General features: G+C 41.2%; 1 protein-coding gene across 4 annotated transcripts in view; it reads left to right on the top strand.

Annotated features, from left to right (window-relative positions):
* Positions 1 to 22551, top strand: part of LOC100557814 (uncharacterized oxidoreductase ZK1290.5) — a 106723-nt gene that overhangs the window by 68594 nt on the left and 15578 nt on the right. For 2 of the 4 annotated variants that reach the window (XM_062979524.1, XM_062979525.1), the window contains exons 5-7: positions 949 to 1131; positions 2925 to 2984; positions 8588 to 8965. In XM_062979524.1, coding sequence (XP_062835594.1) covers positions 949 to 1131; positions 2925 to 2984; positions 8588 to 8695 — 351 coding nt within the window. In that variant the 3' untranslated portion in view covers positions 8696 to 8965. Of the gene's footprint in view, positions 1 to 948; positions 1132 to 2924; positions 2985 to 8587; positions 8966 to 13795; positions 13900 to 22551 lie in introns of those variants that run through there. The other 2 variants (XM_008109144.3, XM_008109143.3) reach the window with 2 other exon arrangements.

Genomic DNA, 22551 nt, shown 5'->3' with positions numbered 1-22551 from the left:
TTCAGTTTTACAGAGAGAGCGCACTAGGATAGTTCATGTTTTCTCAGGCTGTATTGTTGCAACTCATTGTAATAGCTGGGGCCTTTCATACTACACAAAGTATTATAATTCCACTTTAACTGTCATTGTAGTTTAAAAATGTATTTAAAATTCTCAGCCAGAGAGTTCTCAATAAATGGCAAAACCTTGACTTCCATAGGAATTCCTGCAATTTCCAGAATCTCATGAAACCTTAGTGTATCCCTTGGTTAAGAGATTTTTGGGGAAGTATAGGAATTTTCCAGACCCCATTACTTACTAGAGCCTCAAAAGGCTTCTTTTCAAGTTGTTTAGTAATTCCTTTGAATCCAGTGGTTCCCAACCTGTGGGCAGTTTCCCAAGAATGGTCCGTGAGAACGACAATCTGGTCTACGAACCTCCTTCCTCTTTATTTTATTTTATTTTATTTTATTTCTTCTCTATTCCACAGAGCTGACCATTGCATTGGATAGACCACATCAGGTCTAGATTATTAAATATGGTTTGCTGTGGGCAAGCAGATAGCGACTACTGGATGGCATATGTTCTGTATCAGAAACTAGAGCTGATGTGGTCTATCTAATCCAATTTTCTGAATCAGCACCCCAAATAACCAAACCGAATCTAAAGTTGAACAAAAACAGATTTGTAACTCCTTTGGTACTAATGTTGAAGAGCGGTCCCTGGTCAAAGTGGTCCCTGGTCAAGTAGGCCCTGGCCAAAAAAAAGGTTGGAAACACTGTTTGAACCTATTGCCTTGCATAATCTGAGGTTTTTTACCTGGAAGACAGCTGTTTTGAATGACGAAAACAAGTTAGTACCCTCCTTCCTTTAAAAAAAATATCAACCCTCTGCCAACAGTAGCAACAGTTGTATTGCTTATATGCAGTTAAGATTTTTACCTTCAAAATTTCTTCTTATTTATAAAAGGTTGAATACCATCCTTTCCAAAGGCCTCAGGAATTAGTGAATTACTGCCGAAGAAGGAATATTGTTTTTGAAGGCTACTGTCCACTAGCTAAAGGTGAAGCTCTTAGTCATCCCAACATAATTCAGCTTGCAAAGAAATATGCCAGAACTCCTGCACAAATTTGTATCCGCTGGAGTATACAGGTAAGTTCTAAATTTGCCAGCATTGTGGCAACCACCTCTATTAAATAATTGTTTGAAGCCTTTGTCTGTAATACAACACATTTCCTGTCCACTAACATAAAACCAAGGGTTGTAAATATCCCCCATCCATCTCTTGTTGCTTTTGGTATGGTGAGTGCACCAAACATTGACTTTGAATATGTTTTAATGGTTTTTAACTTGGAATTTTAAAAATACTGTTTATATTTAATTCTGTTTTAATGTTTGCATATTTGTATATTCTAAATTGTATGCTAATGCTTTTATGTTAAGCCGTTTTGAGTCTCTTTCGGGAGAAATAAAGCAGGGTATAAATAATGATGATGATGATGATGATGATAATAATTTCAATATTTTTCAACTTAGTTCAATAGCATAAATGTGTAGAAATAACTGGCCTGATATTTTGAATATTGTTAAGTAGATGTGTTCATGGCACACTGTTTCTGGAACTCTTTTAACCTGAAGATAGTTGTTCCTTCCAGAGAGAAACAAGGAAAAATGAGTGAAGGAAGGTTCGAGATGTGGGAACTCTCTCCTTTCTATTCATGTAGAATGGGGATGGGCTACAGTGGCCAACCCAACAAATTATTTAAACAGTATGAGTCACCAAACTGAGATGCACCTCTGTGTTGATTATCAACCACATGTTATTCATCCTTGCTTATGGAACTATTGGCTGCTGAAAGACACCGGCACAGCAGCATTATGATATGGAGTGATTTGGAAATGATGTGCATACAAGCTAATGTGCAATAACTGCATGATATTACCCTTTCTTCACCTGGATACTTATACTTGCAAATCATTTCAACATTAGAATTTTATATAAAATGCCCTGTGATGCCATTATAGTCTTCTTGTATGACTTCTTTTTGCCTAATTCTTCTAAACTGTGTCAGCTGTACCACTTCCGCTTGTAGATGGAGGGTCACATAATGGAATAGTTTCCCACCTCCAAACATGTTTATACACATAGAAAAGTAATACAGGGAGAAAATTAGGTTAGAATTCTTTCTCCCAGCACTGGGTTTTTCATGCTCAGGGATTATTTATATAGAATAGTATTTAATCGTGTGATCTTGTCACCGGCTGATTTACAGGTTTGCCAACTTGTGTTATTTGCGAGGGCAAGTTTGAAGTTTCAGATTAATCATTTTAAGGATGAAGGTAGAACTGTTAGGAATGCATACATTTATTACAAACCTGTGCAGTAAATTCTGGCCCAACCTCTTACAAGAAAGCAGCCCCTGCGATTGATGTTGGTCTGTTCCCCTATTGCTAAGGAAGCAGCTGACTGATGTTCTTATTTCCTCCTAAAGCAGTGGTTCCCAACCTTGGGCCTCCAGGTGTTTTGGACTTCAGCTCCCATAGTTCCTAACAGCTGGTAAGCTGGCTGGGATTTCTGGGAGCTAAAGTCCAAAACACCTGGAGGCCCAAAGGTTGAGAACCATTGTCCTAAAGTGAGGCAGACGCAGGTTTGCCATCACAATTTCTCCTGATGGCAAAGATCACTTGTGCAAAGGGGGGTGGTGGTGGTGGTGGTGGTGGTGGGGGGGGGGGTTCAGTCAACTTCTTTCCAAGTGATAGGGAATGGACACATATAGATCACACTTGTAACTCCCCAAGAGCACTCTGGCCATGATTCATGATGTTACACTAATTTCAACTCTTGGATTGTGTTGAGGTCATCTTAATTTATTCTTCTTGATCTCCCTCCATTCATTTTTTCCTTTCATTGTCATAATTTATCAGTTTTATATATTTTCCTCTAGAATGGCATTGTAACTATACCAAAGTCCACAAAACCAGAGAGGATCCAGGAAAACTGCCAGGTAAGAATGACTCACTCATATCAAGTGTACATATAGCATCTCATATCTAGAATTTGGGTCTTGTTTTTTCCTTGTTTTACATCATTTTACCTGCTCCTGAACATAGAATCAGCTCCTTCATCATAAAACGTGTACAAACCAAAACTTTTTATAGGCACAAGTCTTGAAAATTTTCTAGAAATCATAATTGGTTAACTGAGCCTCAGTGACAAAGCATTGCAAAAAATAGCAGGGAGCCAAAATCCTAGGGAAGCAATTCCATAGCAGCTTGACTGTTATTTCAAGTGGTGTAAGAATAAGTTGAAAGTGTGGAGGAAAACAGTGTACATATGGTAGTGTCATGCAGCCAGATCCCAGGGCTGAATTTCCAAGCCCTGAATCTGACTTCATAACATAAACATGCGAGCACCTGGCGGGAGAAGATAAAATGAGCCTGGGAACTCAGGGGTGAAAGTATAAACAATTATAATTGCTGTAGTGTGGGGGGGATAGAAACCTTGGTGGAAATGTGATCCAGAAGGTGGGGTTTGATGATGATATTTGCGTGTGATATTACGTTGCATCAGAAGTGATAAAATTAGATGTATGTAAACATTAGGTCATTCTCGACTTTTCCAAAGTCATGTATTCTTCAATAAAGATTGTGTTTGAGAGCAGCTGTCTTTGATCTGCGTTCAGACTGGTCCTTTGAAGTAAGCCTGACATTAAAGTCGAGAATCCCATTTCTCACCCTCCTGCGGAATTCGCAGTGAAGTGATAATGAGCGAGGAAGAAGATCAAAGCCCAAATGAGGCAGAGAGGCCTTTGCAAGGGGCCCGGCCGAAGAGAGAAGAGACGCTGCAAGCCATAGCTTCCTCTACGGGGTACCCCAAGCCGAACGGCGTGACCCAGAGAATTCCCAGGCTCGGAAGAGGCGTCTCTGCGGCTGCAGAAACCAGCTGGGGATCTGGAGGAAGTATGCCGGAGACCGTGGCCCTGCGGTTATCCATCCTGGAAACTAATTTATCCAGGTTGTCGGAGACCGTGGGGAGATTGGTGCCATTATTGGAAGAGAATCTCCAGAAGGAGGCCAGCCGATATGGCGCCGAGAGAGAACCAAGCAAAGAAGGAGATTGGAGCCAGAGGGGCCAGCGGGCGTCAACGCAGAGCCCCGTGGCGGCAAGGGACGAGGGAGATGAGGAATACTGGCAGGAGCTGCAGTTCCGGGACAGCATGGCGCGAGAAGTGGAGCGTCAGCGAGCCCTGGGGACCCTGAGGCCGCCGTCTCCAGCAGAGCTCCCAACCCCCCGAATGGGCGTCGGGGTGGAAAGGCCACTGGGGCCAGGGATCGGGTCCAGTGGATTCGCAGACGAAGGCGGAGAGGAGCGGGGGGTCCAGGAAGAGGAGGAGGAGGAGCCGTACGACGAGGAAAGGCGAGATGAGGGGGCTACAGCTAGGCCAGTATGCGGATGGGCGGAAGAGCCGACAGCGGCGGCAGACTTCCAGGAGCCGCGCAGAATGACCACCGGAGTGGGGCGCGGCGTGTTCCAAGGAGCCGCCCGAGGAAACCTGATGCAACCCTTCCCCATGCCGCCCAGACAAAATCAAAGGGCTGCAGAATGGATGCCTAGAAGGGAAGATCTCAAGCTGGAATACGGAGGGGAATCAGATGAACTGAACTTTTTTCTAATTAGCATTAGAGGATACATGGAAGACAACGCACACACATTTCCCTCCGAAGCAAGCAGGGTTCGAGCCATCGGCAACACACTAAAGCGAGGAGCGGCCAGCTGGTATGTGCAATTGCATGCCAGACACGACCCATGCCTGAGGTCAGTGCCCCGCTTCCTCGCCGCACTGGAGAACCGGTTCAGAGACCGGCTAGAGCAATTGAGGGCTCGAGACCAGCTGAAAGGAATAAAACAGAGGGACAAAACGGTGCCCGAGTACGCAGAGGAATTCCTCCACCTCGCGGAAAGGGTACCGGAGTGGTCTGAAGTAACCAAAGTGGAGCTATTTAAAGAGGGACTACGCCCCGAGATTTTCAGTTGGGCAGCGCACAGAGACGACCCCGAGACGCTCCAGGGATGGATTCAACTAGCGGGGCGCGTCGAATCCACCCTGGCCCAAGTAAAGCGCTTCAGGAGCAGCAGCAGCCAGCAAAGACCGGTGGCGAGAGGTCGAGGAGAAACGAGGAAGCAAGAAAGACCCGGAGGGAGGCCGGGGATTCCCTCCAGAGGAGACGACAACAAACCTAAACCGGGATGCTTTGTATGTGGGAAGACGGGCCACCGAGCAGCGGAATGCTGGGCCCGGAAGGGGGAGCCGCCAAAAGCCCCAAAGCCCAAGCCAGCAACCGGGAGGCGTGCGGAGGAGGAGGTGCAGGCCCCAGAATCGTCGGAAAGATTGGTGAGTCGGGACAAACGCATGATAGTAGTACCAATTTGCCTCTCGGGGCTAGAAAATCGGGCCACCTGCAAGGCGTTTGTAGACTGCGGGTGTTCTAGGAACATTATAACCCCAGAATTAGCAGGAGCGCTGAAATGCCAGCAGATGGCACTTGACTCCCCAATTGCATTTTCGCAGCTAGATGGATCAGTCGCTGCTGGGGAAGTATCTACAAAGGAATTACGGGGAGTTCCATGCAAAATAGGCAAATGGGGAGGAAGAATATCCTTTGTGATAGCCCCTATTGCCACATACCATGTAATATTGGGGATACCATGGCTCGAACAAGCAAATCCTGAAGTAGATTGGAGAGGAAAAAGCTTAGCATTTAAAGAACAGCAGATGCAATGGGAGATAAGCAAAATTGCAGAAGAGGAGGACGAGGAAGACGAAGCAGGGGAAATAGACCCACAGCTATTGCCACCTGAATACAGAGACTTTGCGGATGTTTTCAATCAGAAAGAGGCCAGTAAATTGCCTCCCAAAAGAAACATAGAAGTAGGGATTGAAATAACCCCAGGAGCAGACTTACCAAAACCAAAAGTGTATCCCATGTCTGTGCAAGAGAAGGAGGAATTGAGAAAATACATTGATAAAAACCTGGCTCGAGGCTTCATTAAGCCATCTAATTCTCCTCTCGGGGCTCCAGTGTTATTTAGGAGAAAGAAAGACAATTCCCTAAGATTGTGCATTGATTATCGAAATTTAAACGCAATTACCAAGGACAATAAATACCCTATGCCCTTAGTCAAGGATTTAATTACCGTATTGAAGAAAGGGAGCATATTTACTAAACTGGATTTAATTGAAGCGTATCATAAATTAAGGATCAAACCGGAGGATACTTGGAAAACCGCATTTTCCTGCGCATTCGGCCATTTTGAATACGAAATTTTGCCTTTCGGGTTAAAAAATGGAAGCGGCTGCTTTATGCAGCTTATAAATGAAATACTACACCCGTTATTGTACAGAGGGGTGTTCATATTCCTTGATGATATCTTGATCATTTCTGAAGATAAGGAAAAGCACGTAAAATTGGTCCGGGAAGTTTTGCAGAGACTAAGAGAAGCAAAGCTGTACGCAAAACTGTCCAAATGTGAATTTAATAAAACTCAAATTGACTTTCTGGGATATCGGATGTCTCCAGAAGGGTTAGCTATGGATCCAGCTAAAGTAGCAGATGTGAAAGAATGGGGAGTGCCTCAAACAAGGAGGCAATTACAATCATTTCTGGGGTTTGCGAATTTTTACAGACCCTTCATAAAAGGCTTTGCACAAATAACCGCACCCCTTACAGAACTTTTAAAAACAAAAGGGAAAGGGGAGACAGCAAAAGTGAAAGCTCCCGGCGCCAAACTGAGTTGGACGCCAGAATGCCAAAAGGCATTCGAGACCTTAAAAGAATGCTTCACTGAAGGACCCATCCTAAAACACCCTGATATCAGGAGCCCTTTCATAATCCATTGCGATGCCTCAGACTGTGCGTACGGGGCAGTGCTATTGCAAAAGGATCAAAATGGGAACTTAAAACCCTGTGGATATTTGTCACGGAAGTTCAGCGAAACTGAAAAAAGTTGGCCAATATGGGAAAAAGAGGCATTAGCCATATTAAAAGCCTTAGAATGCTGGCGACACTTCCTCGAAGGAAGCGGAATCCCATTCGAAATTTGGTCTGACCATAAGAATCTCCAGTATTTAAAGTCTCCTAGAAAATTGTCCCCCAAACAAATCAGATGGGCGCAATACTTCAGCAGATTCGATTTCCAATTAAAGTTTTTTCAAGGGAAACAGAATGTCTTGGCAGATGCTCTTTCACGCATGCCTCAACACGAAGGCCTAACCACAGCAAAGGAGGGGACAATATTCTCTGACAAACAATGGGGCTTAGCTGTCAGGACAAGAGCACAAACCCAAAAGGAGGACACGGTTTTTGTCGAACTCGGCGGGGAAGATAACTGGGGAAATGAACTAAAACAGTCTTATAAAGGAGATCAATGGATCGCGTCCAACGCAGAAAAGGGGGACCAGAAGGGGGGATTTTGGTTTGTAAACAAGAAACTGTATATCCCAGCAATATTAAGGATTAAGATTCTGCATCGTTTTCACAACAACCAGAGCGCTGGTCATACAGGAATTACCAAAACAACAAAGGCAATAGCAAAACATTGTTGGTGGCCAGGAATGAGGAAGGACATAAAGAATCATGTTGTCCAATGTGATGATTGTGCCAGAAATAAATCGGGAGGAGGGAAGCCTATGGGATTGTTACAGACAGTAGCGGAACCTACCAGGCCTTGGGAATGTGTAGCTATGGACTTTGTGGGAGAACTGCCAGTCAGCAAAGGACATCGTTATATTTGGACAGTATTAGACCTGTTTTCTAAACAGGCCCACTTTATAGCACTGACGAAACTACCATCGGCTGAGAAACTAGCTGAATTGTACATAAACCATATTTACAAATTACATGGATGTCCAAGTAGGGTAGTCAGTGACAGAGGAGTACAATTCACAGCAAAATTTTGGGAAAAATTCTTGGAAATGCTGGGAGCAGAAAGGAGTTTAAGTTCTGCTTTTCACCCCATGACAAACGGGGCAGTAGAACGTACTCAGCAAACGCTTGGGCAGTTCCTTCGAATGTACTCTAACATGAGACAAAATGACTGGTCTAGGTGGTTGGCGTTTGCGGAACTAGCCTTTAATTCAACTATACATTCAGCAACAAATAAAACCCCCTTTGAAGTAGTCTACGGGTATGAAATACAACCTTTACCCCAATTGCCGAGGTGGACAGAAAATGAAGGAACAGAGGCAGGGAAATGGAAAACGCAAATGATGGAATGTTGGAATCAAGTGACTGCATCGTTAAAAGAAGCACACAAAAAGTATAAAACGTTCGCAGACAGAAAGAGGGTGGAAGGCGATAAATTAGATAAAGGAGATCTAGTGTGGTTAAGTACCCAAAACATCAAATTGGGGTTACCTTCAAGAAAACTGGGCCCCAAATATATTGGACCATTCAGAATACAGGGTGTTATCAATGAAGTGACTTTCCAATTGGCATTGCCAAAAAGTTTAGGGAAAATACACCCAGTCTTCCATCGCAGCTTGCTGAAAAAATATATGGGGACTTTAGACAAAATGGACCCATAGAGTTATTGTTTGATTTGTTTCAGGACTATGGTGAAAGAAGAACCGAAGAGGAGGACGAAGAAAACGGGGGCGCCATGTCATGCAGCCAGATCCCAGGGCTGAATTTCCAAGCCCTGAATCTGACTTCATAACATAAACATGCGAGCACCTGGCGGGAGAAGATAAAATGAGCCTGGGAACTCAGGGGTGAAAGTATAAACAATTATAATTGCTGTAGTGTGGGGGGGATAGAAACCTTGGTGGAAATGTGATCCAGAAGGTGGGGTTTGATGATGATATTTGCGTGTGATATTACGTTGCATCAGAAGTGATAAAATTAGATGTATGTAAACATTAGGTCATTCTCGACTTTTCCAAAGTCATGTATTCTTCAATAAAGATTGTGTTTGAGAGCAGCTGTCTTTGATCTGCGTTCAGACTGGTCCTTTGAAGTAAGCCTGACATGGTAGTATAGGCTGCAGTCAGTGTAAGCTCATGTTGATGCTATTAGTTATTTCCTGAAAGAAAAAGAGGAAGAAAATGTGATTGCTGTATGCATCAGAGTAAAATGGGGAGACATTAGAGGCTAAAAGTGGATGGCAAAGATCTAGAACTTTTAACACGGCATTTTTTAGAATGTGCATCTCTTCCAGACATAAGATCAGCTGAACAAGCAGAGATTCAGAGATTGTGTCGGACAAGATTTTAAATTTGTCAGGCACTTAAGAACAATTTTGGACAAACGAGACTATTGAAAAGAAGGGGAGAGTGAATTATCACTTATTATTTAATTATTAAACTGGAATGCAGATTAGTCAGAACATGGGTTCTTGGATATTTCTGTTCTGACTTTGTAAGTCATCTTGACTACCAAAATGGCAAATTTTGAAATAGAAGTAATAATAGTAGTTGAAGAAGACAATGACAGTGATAACAATGGCTACAGGCTACCTTCTAAGTTTCCCTTTGGGGACAACCCAGCAGGGGCTAAGGAACATCCAGCTTAGGATGAGCTCTTTCTTAGATCAAAACTGAACACCCAGTGACCTACAATATGCATGCACCATTTGGTTTCACAAGGGTTTGAAAGAGCTGTCTTCCTATAAAATAGCGTGCAGTCTCCTCATGCACTTAGTTTGTAGTCAGAATTTTTGGAAGCTTCCTGGAAATACAAATCTACTTGCAAGTAAAGCGAATAGATCTTATTTTAAGTGAAAGATGGCAACAAATTCAACAGCAGTAGTGACAGAACAATGATAGCTCCTGGTGTATCTGGAATGTAGAAATGCAATACCAAACCTCCGGTAGTTCCCTATCTCGCCTTAGGGATTATAGTGTAAATGTCTGAGGTTTTCAAAGCAGGGAATATGATAAAGTTGAACAGCAAATGTACAGGAGTAAATGAAAACTCTTTATTTACAAATAGTTATTGGGTCAATTGCACAAAAATAACATATTGGAAGAACAGAGATTATGGGAGTTTACATGCTCAGGTCAGTATCCTCAAAGGCAGCAGCTTTCGAGTGCTTCATTCTGAAAAAGAACACAAATGCAGTGGTACATCAGGTGTCTGGTGAAATAGTGGGGATCAACGAAGAAGCTATTTGGTCAAGCAATAAAACCTATATAAAAGAGAAATGTTCTCTCTTTGATGCTACTCCGAGTATCGGAACTCTTAAGATCGATATTGACTTGAAGAAATAAAAGAGGCAATCAAAAGATGAAATGTCAAATAAATGGGAAACTTTGGCACACATATTGATTGTGCAAATGGGAGTTCTGATAGTAACAGAGACAATATTTTGGATGGAATAAATTACTGAGTATGAAAGTTATAGAATTGACCAGTGGGACATTGACTATAGCCTTGCCATATTCAAGATATAATTAGAAAGCTCTCCAGAAAGTTGCACTTAATACCTAAAGAGAGAAGCTCTTTCAAAATGAGGAGTTATTGAAAGCAAATAAAATGGGAGATGCAGAAGGATCACATTTCTTTAGGATTGTTGGATATTATATCAAGATAGAACATCAGTAGCTTAGATAAAATCTGTACAATGCACACAAACATCTCTTTACCTTAATTTTGTTACATTTTGTGGAATCCCACCTTCCTTGTTTCATACCAGCTTTCCTCCTAAATGGTTTTCATACATATTTTTGCACATTTTCTTAGTTTTTATTTGTTCAATGTACCTAGTTTATGCATCTTCCTCATCAACTAACATGTTATTTCTTTATATTTTTTCTGACTATATGGATTTTAACTGTTTTTGTTTTGAAACACAGGTATGCATCAGTTAGTGAAGTAGATGTGTTCCATGCTGTTACTTATTTAACAGAAAATTTGGTACCAAAGACAGAAATAACAGGGAAATGGGGGTAGGTTCAGCTAAGCCTTGCAAAAGCAAACAAAAACATTTTTATCTCTCTAACCTGAAGGATTTTTCCTCACATTTTCCTTTACTCTGCAGATTTTTGGCACTGCAATGTTACATTTTCAGTTTAGTATTTAGAAAACGCAGCAAATAAAATAGTTTTGCTTGTGAATGATTTTAGTTGTATAACTAAACATTGCTAGAAATTTGGGTTGGAGGAGTTTTTTTGGATGGTACTGGGAGAATTTTTATTTGAGTAGGCAAATAACAGGGCTACAAACCTGGGTGCCTTTTTTCCCAATAGGCCTTGGAAAGTACAAAATGTTTTTTCTTTCCTCCCTCCCTCCCTTCTTTCCTTCCTTTGTTCAGTGATTTACTTCCCTAATGCACACCAGGTCCAAACATATCCAAGTGGGTGCAATAATGGAGGCTATAAAAAACGCAAAAGGGTTTGTACACCTAAGTCTTGTCCACCTAAGGTAAATAGGCAAGAACAGAAAACCTGGCAAAGCAAATGTCAACTGGTGATAAGACAAGCAAAGTTAAAGACCATATTATTAAAAGTATTTTAAGAAATCCTCTTTAAGTGAATTGCCACCACGTATTGGCCACAAAGCCATAGATCTATTAAATGTTCAAGACTTGAGAAGTTTATTAAAGGAGTATAGAAAGAGAAGCAGAACATTTGTTTAGTGTGGTCTTCAGGGTGGAAGATGTTGGTCATACACTCAGGAAGAACATCTGAACAATTGAGGTTGCAGTTCTATTCACACTTGCTTGGTAGTACATTCTGTGAAGCGTTCCAGAAGTACCTTTCAAATGAGGCCAATGGACAACAAATCAACAAATGAGATTTAGTGCCACTAAATGTGAAGTGAATCCCAACTTAACACTGCTGCAAAGCCCATTCGCCTCTAATTCTCCAGGAGAGAGATTTTGGGATATTATGTTCTACTGAAGTGTACAAAGCAGTAAACAGATGTGCATTTATGTCAGGCATTGTGAGGAAGAATATTGTGGAAACACTTCATCTCTCAGCAAGCATCACAATATCTTAATTCTGCCATGGGGAGAGGCGGGTAAGAAATAAAATTATTATTATTATTATTATTATTATTATTATTATTATTATTATTATTATTATTATTATTATTATTAAACTTTGAGGCTGCCTCAAGTAACTTATAAACATATGTCTACCTCATTAGCTTCATAGGGGTTTCTTAGGAATACTCAGGGATGGTATTGCCAGTCCCTCTCTCTGAAATATAGCCCACATCACTTGGTATTCATTGATGGTTGCCTGTACAAATACTAACCAGTTCCCTACTTAGCTTCCAAAATCAGACAAGTTCTGGTGCCTTCAGGATACACCACACTGTTAACTCCTTCCTAAAAAAACAACCACGTTAACATACTGTGGGAAGACTAGGGAGTGTGTTGCTCTTCAGTTTAGAATACAATTGCCATGCTAGTTAGTGGATTCTAGTTAGTTAGGGGAGCTGCAGTTCCAAAAAAGGAACTTTTTGAAGGACTGCTTTGATTACCAATTTCTAGGAGGAGGAGTCCATCAGTAGTCAAATCATTGCTGTTTATTTATTTGAAAATGGGCATGGGCCTTTTCCAGGCGTTTTGCACAACTTCGCGCTGGTGAAAAACCAAGTTAATAAATTCAGTCATAAAATCAACAGATTTTTAATGTTGATTCCTCTTTGAATTATGCAAAAATTACAACAAGGTAGTCTTGGGGGAGAAGGGATTTATTGCAGCAAAAGAACTGAGAGATTTGTCAAGAATATACCAGGTGCAGGGCTCAGAAGCTATATGTCTGATGTTGCTAGCCCTCCCTGTGTTCATGCACGCAGCCTGCAGGAATTCCCAACACAAGGGAAGGGGGAGGAAGGGGAGGAAGTGGCCTGTCACCATGTGTCATGTACTCCTTTTTTATGGTCTCCTTGCTTCTGTGCCATTGCTTAAATGTAGTAAACTCTAGGGAAGAAGCCTCCTTCTTGGCTGCATCTGAGTCTCTCCTCCCCCAGGAACAATTTGAGCTGCCCTACGTGCCAGCTGGTATGTTCCAGGAGGTGAACATGCACTTTTCAGAAAATGTAATTTACAAAGAGGGATGCCTTGTTTTGTCTGGCCAGAAGAAAAGGGAAAGTGTTTCACCTGCCAGCCCGGAATCCCCTCTGGCCCACAATCTCTAACAATCTTTATATTAGTTCATCACTCTCCTTCCTTGTGATGAAACAGTCTTGGGTTTTTCCCCCTCTGTTTTCTTCTCTTTTACAGTGTTCTGGCACAATTTTTTCCCCTCTTGGGTCAGTAATAGTGATTTACACTGAGCTGGGGAAGGGAGGGTAGTGGGTATATGCCAGTGTTGACTAAATTAATGAGTTTTGGAATTACAGGTGTGGAGAAAGCTTCAACCACTATGGTCATAGAAAGCTTTCATCCATACCAGTTAAGCTTTATCGAATGTATGTGTTAGAACAGAAATTAAGCAGACAAGTGTGTCCCAGATATTTGTTAAATCCTGTAAGTCCCTTCCAGAAAAACCAGTAGGTAGAGATGATTAAAGCTGCTGTCTAAAGTTTTGGAGAACATCATGTTTTCTATGGCAGTGTTGTATGTTAGCGGGCAAATGTTCTCTCTACTCTGACAAAAAAAGACCCCAGGCAAGAAGTGGTCTCGTAAGACAATCCATTTCACAAAAGAATTCTATTCATTGTGGCCAGGCCCTGCAATTTGTTCTAGATACAAAATCTTGAGCCAAAATAACATGTTGGGATGCTTCTGACATTGAAGCAAACAGGCAGTTGTCAGCATTGTTTTTTCTCTGTAATTTACTAACTTCATCTGCATTCCCCTTAGGTCTTTGATTTTTCACTAGCAGAAGATGACATTGACATTGTAAACAGAATGCATGATGGGAGACATGTTTCCTGGGATCCAACCCCAATTGTTTAAATGCCAAGGTCTGATTTACTATTTTAAGTCTGAATGCTATTGGAAGAGGTGGTGGGAAATGTGTGAAGATGCTAACATGAAATGAAGTGGAACATTACATTGATTTTTATTTGCACACGTTATTTGGATGTAATAATAAGAGCTGATGCCCTTCACTGCATTCTTAGTTATGATATGTAATTAAATAATATCTTCCGGCATTAACTTCTTCCAAAAGAACTTATTACCTTATTAGCCAGCAGCCTCACAAGGTCATTCTGCCTCATTCTGCTGTTGACCAGGGGTCAACAGGATGTTTTCAACTCCCTCTTGCCAAGGAGTGAGGCTGCAACAATCAGAAGCAGGACCCCCATAACAATTCCTCATTGCAGCCTCACTTGCTAGCAGAAAGGGGCTGGATATATCATCATGTTCTGCCCCAATTGGCAGGAAAGCTGATCTCCGTCATTCAGTGCAAGAGTTACCTATAAAAGGTATCTTTGGAAAAGCAGTTACAAGTGGCAATAGCATAAGTGCATATGGAGCAATTAACTCAAGATTTCAAATCCATATGTGCAGTACAGGATGCCATCCAAGATCCTTGAGGGAATTGGAATATATTCCTGTCGTCACTTGAAAAATGATGGATGTAGTTAATATCATTATCTTCTCTTTTTAAAGGAATTTCCCAATTTCCACATCCCCATCTCTATCCCAAATAAATGGACATACTACAGGAACGGCCTGTTATTTGATTATAAATGTTGGAAGGACTCACTTGCATTTGCAGTGCTGTTCATTAAGACAAAAGCATTGGGAGCTGTTGTGTGTTGGGACAACCAATCCTCAGGGCTTTCGTTAGGGTGGGAAAGTGTGCCTCGCACTTGTGTTGACAGCCTTGGCCAGTGAAGCCAGTGGTGAAGGGAGACGGGGAGTTGTAATCCAAAAAAAGTATTTACAATGTAAGTGTGGCCAGTTTATACCAGTGTGATGTCTTATTCACAGCAAGCTTCAAGTAGCATCTGAATGTGCTCATGTACATTGGATTCTCCTGTGCTTTTTAGTGAGAGAAAGAAAGAGTTAATAGTTGAATGTAGAAACTGAACCAACGGGAGAGTACTTTTCCATGGCATTTACTGTTTGTCACCATGTGGTCATGTTGAAAATTTGAATAGTTAACCGCTAGTTTAGGGTTTGCTTTTTCAATAATATGACCAAAATGAAAAATAACATGTTGTATTGGGCTCATGGGAATAGTATCAAGATGTAATCTGTCAAGGCAGTCATACCAGAGAAGGTTTCTATAAACTTAGTATCTAGTGTATGGTCATAATAGAAAAAAGGGATTAATCCCAATAATCCTTTACTATCATGTAATCCAGGATACAAAGATTTAGTTTTTTGATCATGAGACTGATCTGCATATTTGCCACTTCATTTGTATAATCTGAAAATAATTGATATATGACTTAAAAGTGATTTCAACTTATGGCTTTCAATGGTCACTGAAATATGCTATAGGTATAAGGGGCCCTCTTTTAGAAGCATAAATGGTCTGAAGTACAGTAGAGTCTCACTTATCCAACATAAACAGTCCAGTATAATGTTGGATAAGCGAATATGTTGGATAATAAGGAGGGACTAAGGAAAAGCCTATTAAACATCAAATTAGGTTATGATTTTACAAATTAAGTACCAAAACATCATGTTATACAACAAATTTGACAGAAAAAGTAGTTCAATAGGCAGTAATGCTATGTAGTGATTACTGTACTTAGGAATTTAGCACCAAAATATCACGGTATATTGAAAACATTGACTACAAAAATTTGTTGGATAATCCAGAACATTGGATAAGCGAGTGTTGGATAAATGAGACTTTACTGTAGTAACATAGTAAAAAGCCTGCATGGTTCTCTTTGTCACTTCTTTCACACTATACTAAAGCCAAGGCCAAATAAGCCAAGGCACTGAACCAAGCAGATAATACATTCCAGTATCTTTCAAAAAAGAGGTATCCAGAACAAAATATGTGCTACACTGTGCATATCCTTCCCACATTTCATGAAACAGATGCCAAACCAAAAGTCAACATTTGCCCTTAACTTTAAACTTTGAGATTCAGAATTCTAATACTGTCCTTTGTTTCCTTCTGACTGAAAGAGTAATCCAATATCCTTTACTCTACTGTGAGATAAGCTTTCATCATCTTCAGTCATCTGGAGAGAGGCATCTCCAAACAAGTGAGGTCTGCAAAGGACAGCTATTTCATCGAGCCTACTTGTATTGCTTCTGATTTGTTCTTCTTTTCCCTGGGTTCCGGGAACGGCGGAAAACCATGTGAATCCTCAAGGGTACTGAGCATACTTTGGTTAAAGGTCATAGAATCAGCATCATCTGGTTTCCCATCTTTGACCTCATTCCAAAAAGGCTAATAGACATGGGAGTAAATCCATCCATCCAATTTATGAGTAGTTCTATAACTGAACCCACTCACGGTGACTTGAGTAATAAAAACAAGTATAACCAATGACATCATTAAAAAAATATTGAAAGCAGCAAAATAATAATTTTTAGAGCAGAAGCATCAAATCAGCTAAATAAAGTTTTGAAAAAAAAGATGAGGTGAGGTTATAGAAGGACAATTTGAAATGTGACTTAAAATATGGCACCAGGAGTTAAGCAAATGGTGATTTGAATATGAAAAGGCACGAGAGAAGAAGGTCTTCACCTGGCACTGAAAAGTCAACAATAGAGAGGGGATTCCACATTGTGGATCTGACAGAACAGACCAGTTTATGATTTTCCATCCACCAAATGAGGATGGATTTAGAGCAGATACTCTTAGGCCAAAGATAGTAACATATGGGTAGAGCCAAGTGGAAAACATAATCTTCATTACCTTAAGAGACGTAAGTCTCTCTCTCTCTCCCCCCCCCCCCTCCGCCTCCAATTTACAAATTATGATAGCTACTGAGAGTGCCAGATTTACTAAAATGAGACCAGTGTCTTGATCCTCAGCCACAGCAGATTCCATCTGAATACATAGGGATTTATTAGAAGCCAAATGAATTCATAAATAGATCTTCATTCTTTTGACCTCTAATCAACTATCCCTACATATAGCCACAATGGAAAAGACTGGAGTTTTTTTGGATAAAAATGAAGTTAGTGCTGCCATTTGGGATACAAGACTGGGGTCAACAATAGTGAAATTTGTAGCTTATCCAAAAGCTTATTTAGCTTTCATCTAGCTTGGAATTGAGGTTTAATGTATTAAGATGTACTCCATAGGCATAGGTTTATTGTGTTGTTGTTGTGTGTCTTCATGTTGTTTCTGATTCATGGCAACTTAAGGTGAATCTATTGCAAGGATTCCACCTGAACATTAAGAAGAACTTCCTCACTGTGAGAGTTGTTCAGCAGTAGAACTATGCCCCGGAGTGTGGTAAAGGCTCCTCCTTTGGAAGCTTTTAAACAGAGACTGGATGGCCATCTGTTAGGGGTGGTTTGAATGCAGTTTTCCTGCTTCTTGGCAGGGCGTTGAACTGGATGGCTCACAAGGTCACCTTCAACTCTATGATTCTATGATTTCTTTCCAGGATTCATTCAGAGAGAGTTTGCCTTCTTTTGAGGCCAAGAGACAGTTGTGCGCCAATTAAAAACATTCATTAGATTCTATATTGTATAAAGTTGTGCTTCATGATGCACAGTTATGCTTAGGGAAAGTATTTGCAAATCCATTTGATTGTATCAGCCAAGCATTTGATATGCAGTCAAGCTGGTCTGATATTTTAGGAGTTCCTGTGTCTAGAAGAATATGGAAAGTCTGACTGTGATTTATATTGTTCTAGGACTTCCTGGAGTAGTTTTCCCACTGCTGTGCTGTTTTAGTCACACACAACCTCCCCTTGAAATTCCTTGCTTTTTATCGTCCCAGTTTGCTGTGAGTTACCATTGTTGTTTGTCCCTGAAGTTTGTTACGGCACGCCTTGGGCACGAAATTTCTCCTCTTGATTAGAATTCCAGAAGGAATTTCTGGATTATTACTTAAGCATGGTTGTGTATCTGTATCACTTTATAAAGATATGAAACACATTGTGCTTCTCCTTTTACAAAAACATTAGCATGTGGCAAAGACCTCTTTCCACATATTATGTGGACACGCAACATACAGGCACTTCTGCATAGCAATATTCCTTCTTAAGTTGCATTTTAGGGGACACAGTTTGCTACTCAATTGCCCGTCTCTGTCTTCCAGTTTGAGTTACCATCCACACTTCATGACTAGTGAGCTAAACTCAAGTTTGACTATATGACGAATAGTACGTCTATTGTCATAGACAGAACGCCACCAAATAGAGTACAACACAGTTTATTAAAGTTACAGAACACAAAAATGCCCGTAGAAAACAAAGGACTAGGCAAACACTTGTCTTCAGTGTGAAAAGTAACAGAAACAGCTCCGTTTAAACTAAAACGGTTCGAAGGAATAAACCGGATTGAACAGGAGTTTAATCCGGATTAACTCAAAAGTGCTTACTTCAGCCTGGCAGTTTAAACAAACAAAAGTTGATAAACAAAGGTCAAAATGAACATTAAAAGCTGGCAGCAGATTCCTCTCTGCTACCAAAAAGCTACAGATGAGTAACTCAGGCTGTTACTCCTCCGTGCAACGAGCGAAATCCGGGTCCAGGCACATCAATCAGGATCACGGCGGTCAGCAGGGTCCCAGTCCGGTCCGAGGTCGAAAGCCAGGTGCAGGCGTCTAAGGTTCCACGAGTTCCACCGATAGCCACAGAAAGGATAGTCCAAGGTCGTAGTCAGTCAGTCAGTCCAGCGTCAATCCAGAGTAGGTAATTAATGTCCGTCAAAAAGACGACGGAGGTCCAAGCTATCAAGATTAAACACAAGTTGCACAGAAAAACCCCACACAGTTCCTCCCGCCGTCTATGCCCAGTGTCCTTGGTAACTTACGTATCCAGCAACGAATCACACCCGTCTTCAGGAAGTTCCCAAACAAGAGCCCAAGCGTTCGTCCAGATTACCTTGCCCAACGCAATTAGCCATTGATCATAAACCCCATTTTATCCAGTTCATAACTCCTCATCGCTGTCAGCTGCTATCCTAATTCCAGGTGCCTCATCATCATCATCCTCATCAGAGCTAAAACACCTTTGACTACGCCCCACAGCATCCCCAGCTGCGGATCCCGTTCCATCCCTCCAGCCCGTCCATGGGTCTGATCCTGCAACCCGCCAATCGCCTCCCATGCTATCAGTGCCGGTGACACCCAAATCCTCCCTCACACGAGTCCACTCCATGTCATCCTCCTCTGAGCTAACCATCTCTTCCTCCATTCCCTCGGTAAAACCCTCAAATGAGTCTTCATCTGTTGGTTCTGCAAATAAGTCCCGGAGCCGTTTCCTTTCACGCTCCTCAAAAGAGTCTGACTCTCGAGGAGTCTTACGACCCCGTCTCCCAGTACCGGAGCCAGAAGGCTCAACCATAACATCTATACTGAGTCCCCTATGGGTGAGAAGGGCGGGATATAAACATTGTAATAAATAGATAAATAAATAAATATACTGTAAGTACTTACAAACAGACATTATTTACATTTAATTTGTAGATGTTTAGATGCACATATAAAATGTGCCAGTCATGAAGAGGTTATTTGAGCCTATCTGAAGTATGACAGCCAATTCAGCCAAGTCAGTTTCACAGAGTGTAAAGATGCACGTTCCAAGTTTCTAACATGAACTGTATAACTCTGATCAATTTATTTCATGGTGTATATTCATTGAGTAATTCGTAGTACATGTGTATGCTTCATATTTAAATATTTACCTTTTTTAGTATACCTGAGTGAAAGCATACCTCTCCTGCAGTCTTGCAGTGGTTGTTGTTGAGTCTGTATTTTATGACGTTTTATATGTTTTTAGGTTTTAACTCATTGTAATTGAAATGTATCTTATACTGATGTATTTTATTGCTGCATTACTGGGCTTGGTCCCCATGTAAACCGCCCTAAGTCCCTTTGGGGAGATGGGGTGGGATATAAAACTAAAGTTATTATTGTTATTGTTATTATTATTGCAGTGTGGCATGGGATGCAAATGCTCTGCAGAGATGCCTGTATGTTCCATGTCAGCATGATATGTTGAAAGGGGCCTCTGCCTCATGCTAATTCTTTGTAAAAGGAGAAGCACCATGAGTTTCATATCTTTATATAGAGATACAGATACACAAACATATAAAGGAAGTGTTTGTGTCACATGTTGCATTAGTTAGTACTAGTAAGATTTTGAGACAAAGGATGCAAATGTAGCTACTCCTCTACCACAGTAACAGAATCTTTGGCCAGGGTAGTGGCTTTAGTGTGCACTGTGGGAAGCAACCACAGGAATCGCTGTTTAGATTGCAGAAACATCCCTGGGCTTCTGTAACAGAACACCTGCAATGTTGGGTAAATCTGAGTTGGCTGGAAACATAAGTCAACAAAATCAAACTTTTCGTAATCATCAGAAATGAGAGTAGCAGAATTTAAATCAATTTTATGCTAATTTTAAATATGTCTTTTTCCCCATAACGTCCACTTTTTAAAATATGGCGAATGGTACATTACAGTGGACTACTGTAAAGTCTGCACATTTAACATCATATTTACATAATAGAATCTAATTAATTACAATCCGAACAGAATAATCAAATATAAGTGGTACAACTGTAGTGTTCTTGGAAGTTCCATGTCAGTCAGTAGGCTTAAGCTACTGTTCTGTTCAACATCTTTATTAACGACTTAGACGAAGGGTTAGAAGGCACGATCATCAAGTTTGCAGACGACACAAAACTGGGAGGGATAGCTAACACTCCAGAAGACAGGAGCAGAATTCAAAACGATCTTGACAGACTAGAGAGATGGGCCAAAACTAACAAAATGAAGTTCAACAGGGACAAATGCAAGATACTTCACTTCGGCAGAAAAAATGGAAATCAAAGATACAGAATGGGGGACGCCTGGCTTGACAGCAGTGTGTGCGAAAAAGACCTTGGAGTCCTCGTGGACAACAAGTTAAACATGAGCCAACAATGTGATGCGGCTGCTAAAAAAGCCAATGGGATTCTGGCCTGCATCAATAGGGGAATAGCGTCTAGATCCAGGGAAGTTATGCTCCCCCTCTATTCTGCCTTGGTCAGACCACACCTGGAATACTGTGTCCAATTTTGGGCACCACAGTTGAAGGGAGATGTTGACAAACTGGAAAGCGTCCAGAGGAGGGCGACTAAAATGATTAAGGGTCTGGAGAACAAGCCCTATGAGGAGCGGCTTAAAGAGCTGGGCATGTTTAGCCTGCAGAAGAGAAGGCTGAGAGGAGACATGATAGCCATGTACAAATACGTGAAGGGAAGTCATAGGGAAGAGGGAGCAAGCTTGTTTTCTGCTGCCCTGCAGACTAGGACACGGAACAATGGCTTCAAACTACAGGAAAGGAGATTCCACTTGAACATCAGGAAGAACTTCTCACTGTGAGAGCTGTTCGACAGTGGAACTCTCTCCCCGGGGCCGTGGTGGAGGCTCCTTCCTTGGAGGCTTTTAAGCAGAGGCTGGATGGCCATCTGTCGGGGGTGCTTTGAATGCGATTTCCTGCTTCTTAGCAGGGGGTTGGACTAGATGGCCCATGTGGTCTCTTCCAACTCTACTATTCTATGATCTATGATTCTATGATCTATGTTTAATTTTACCACAAAAAACTGGGGAAACTTATTGACTCAAGTATAAGCCGAGGGTGGAAAATGCAGCAGCTACTGGTAAATTTCAAAATGAAAATAGATCCCATTGAAATTATATTGAGGCATCAGTAGGTTAAAGGTTGTTGAATATTTACTGTATTTCAAAGAAAAACAGTAAACTTGCTCTGTAAGTGGAAAAGTAGGGTCAACAAAAACAATATGGTATTAACAATAATAATAATAATAATAATAATAATAATAATAATAATAATAATAATAAAACTTCATTTGTACCCTGCCCTATCTCCCCATGGGGACTCAGGCCAGCTTCCAACATAGTAACAGACAAACATTCAATGCCTACATAAACAATGCAGAGCTAGATATAATCTATAATTATATATACTAATTTCACATATGCATTTCCCCCTGAAACGTTTGCAAATCCTTTCTCTATATATCCTCTCTAGGACCGGGCTGTTGCGCAGGCTGGAAAGCAAGCCAGCTGCAACAAATCAACAAATCACTCTGACCAAGAGGTCATGAGTTCGAGGCCAGCCCGGTGCCTGCGTCTTGTCTCTGTCTCTGTTCTATGTCATGGCATTGAATGTTTGCCTTTATGTGTTCAATGTGATCCGCCCTGAGTCCCCTTCGGGGTGAGAAGGGCGGAATATAAATGCTGTAAATAAATAAATAAATAAATAAATAAATAAATAAATGTGAATTTCCCTCCTGCAGTATTTGCAAGCCCTATATATTTATGTTTATATCTTACTAGAAATCTGTGTGTGTGTGTGTGTGTGCGCGCGCGCGCATTTCCCCTGCAATATTTGCAAGCCCTATATTCATAGCCCTATATTCATACCTATCTATCTAGACATCTCTCTATATATAGATTATTATATCTGTATAGGATTTTCAAAGACTTGCAAACATGTGAGGTGAAA

The sequence above is a fragment of the Anolis carolinensis genome, chromosome 4, assembly GCF_035594765.1.
Source record: "Anolis carolinensis isolate JA03-04 chromosome 4, rAnoCar3.1.pri, whole genome shotgun sequence".
NCBI classification, from domain to species: Eukaryota; Metazoa; Chordata; class Lepidosauria; order Squamata; family Dactyloidae; genus Anolis; species Anolis carolinensis.
The sequence above is the reverse complement of the archived record's forward strand: the minus strand, read 5'-3'. Positions and strand labels throughout refer to the sequence as shown.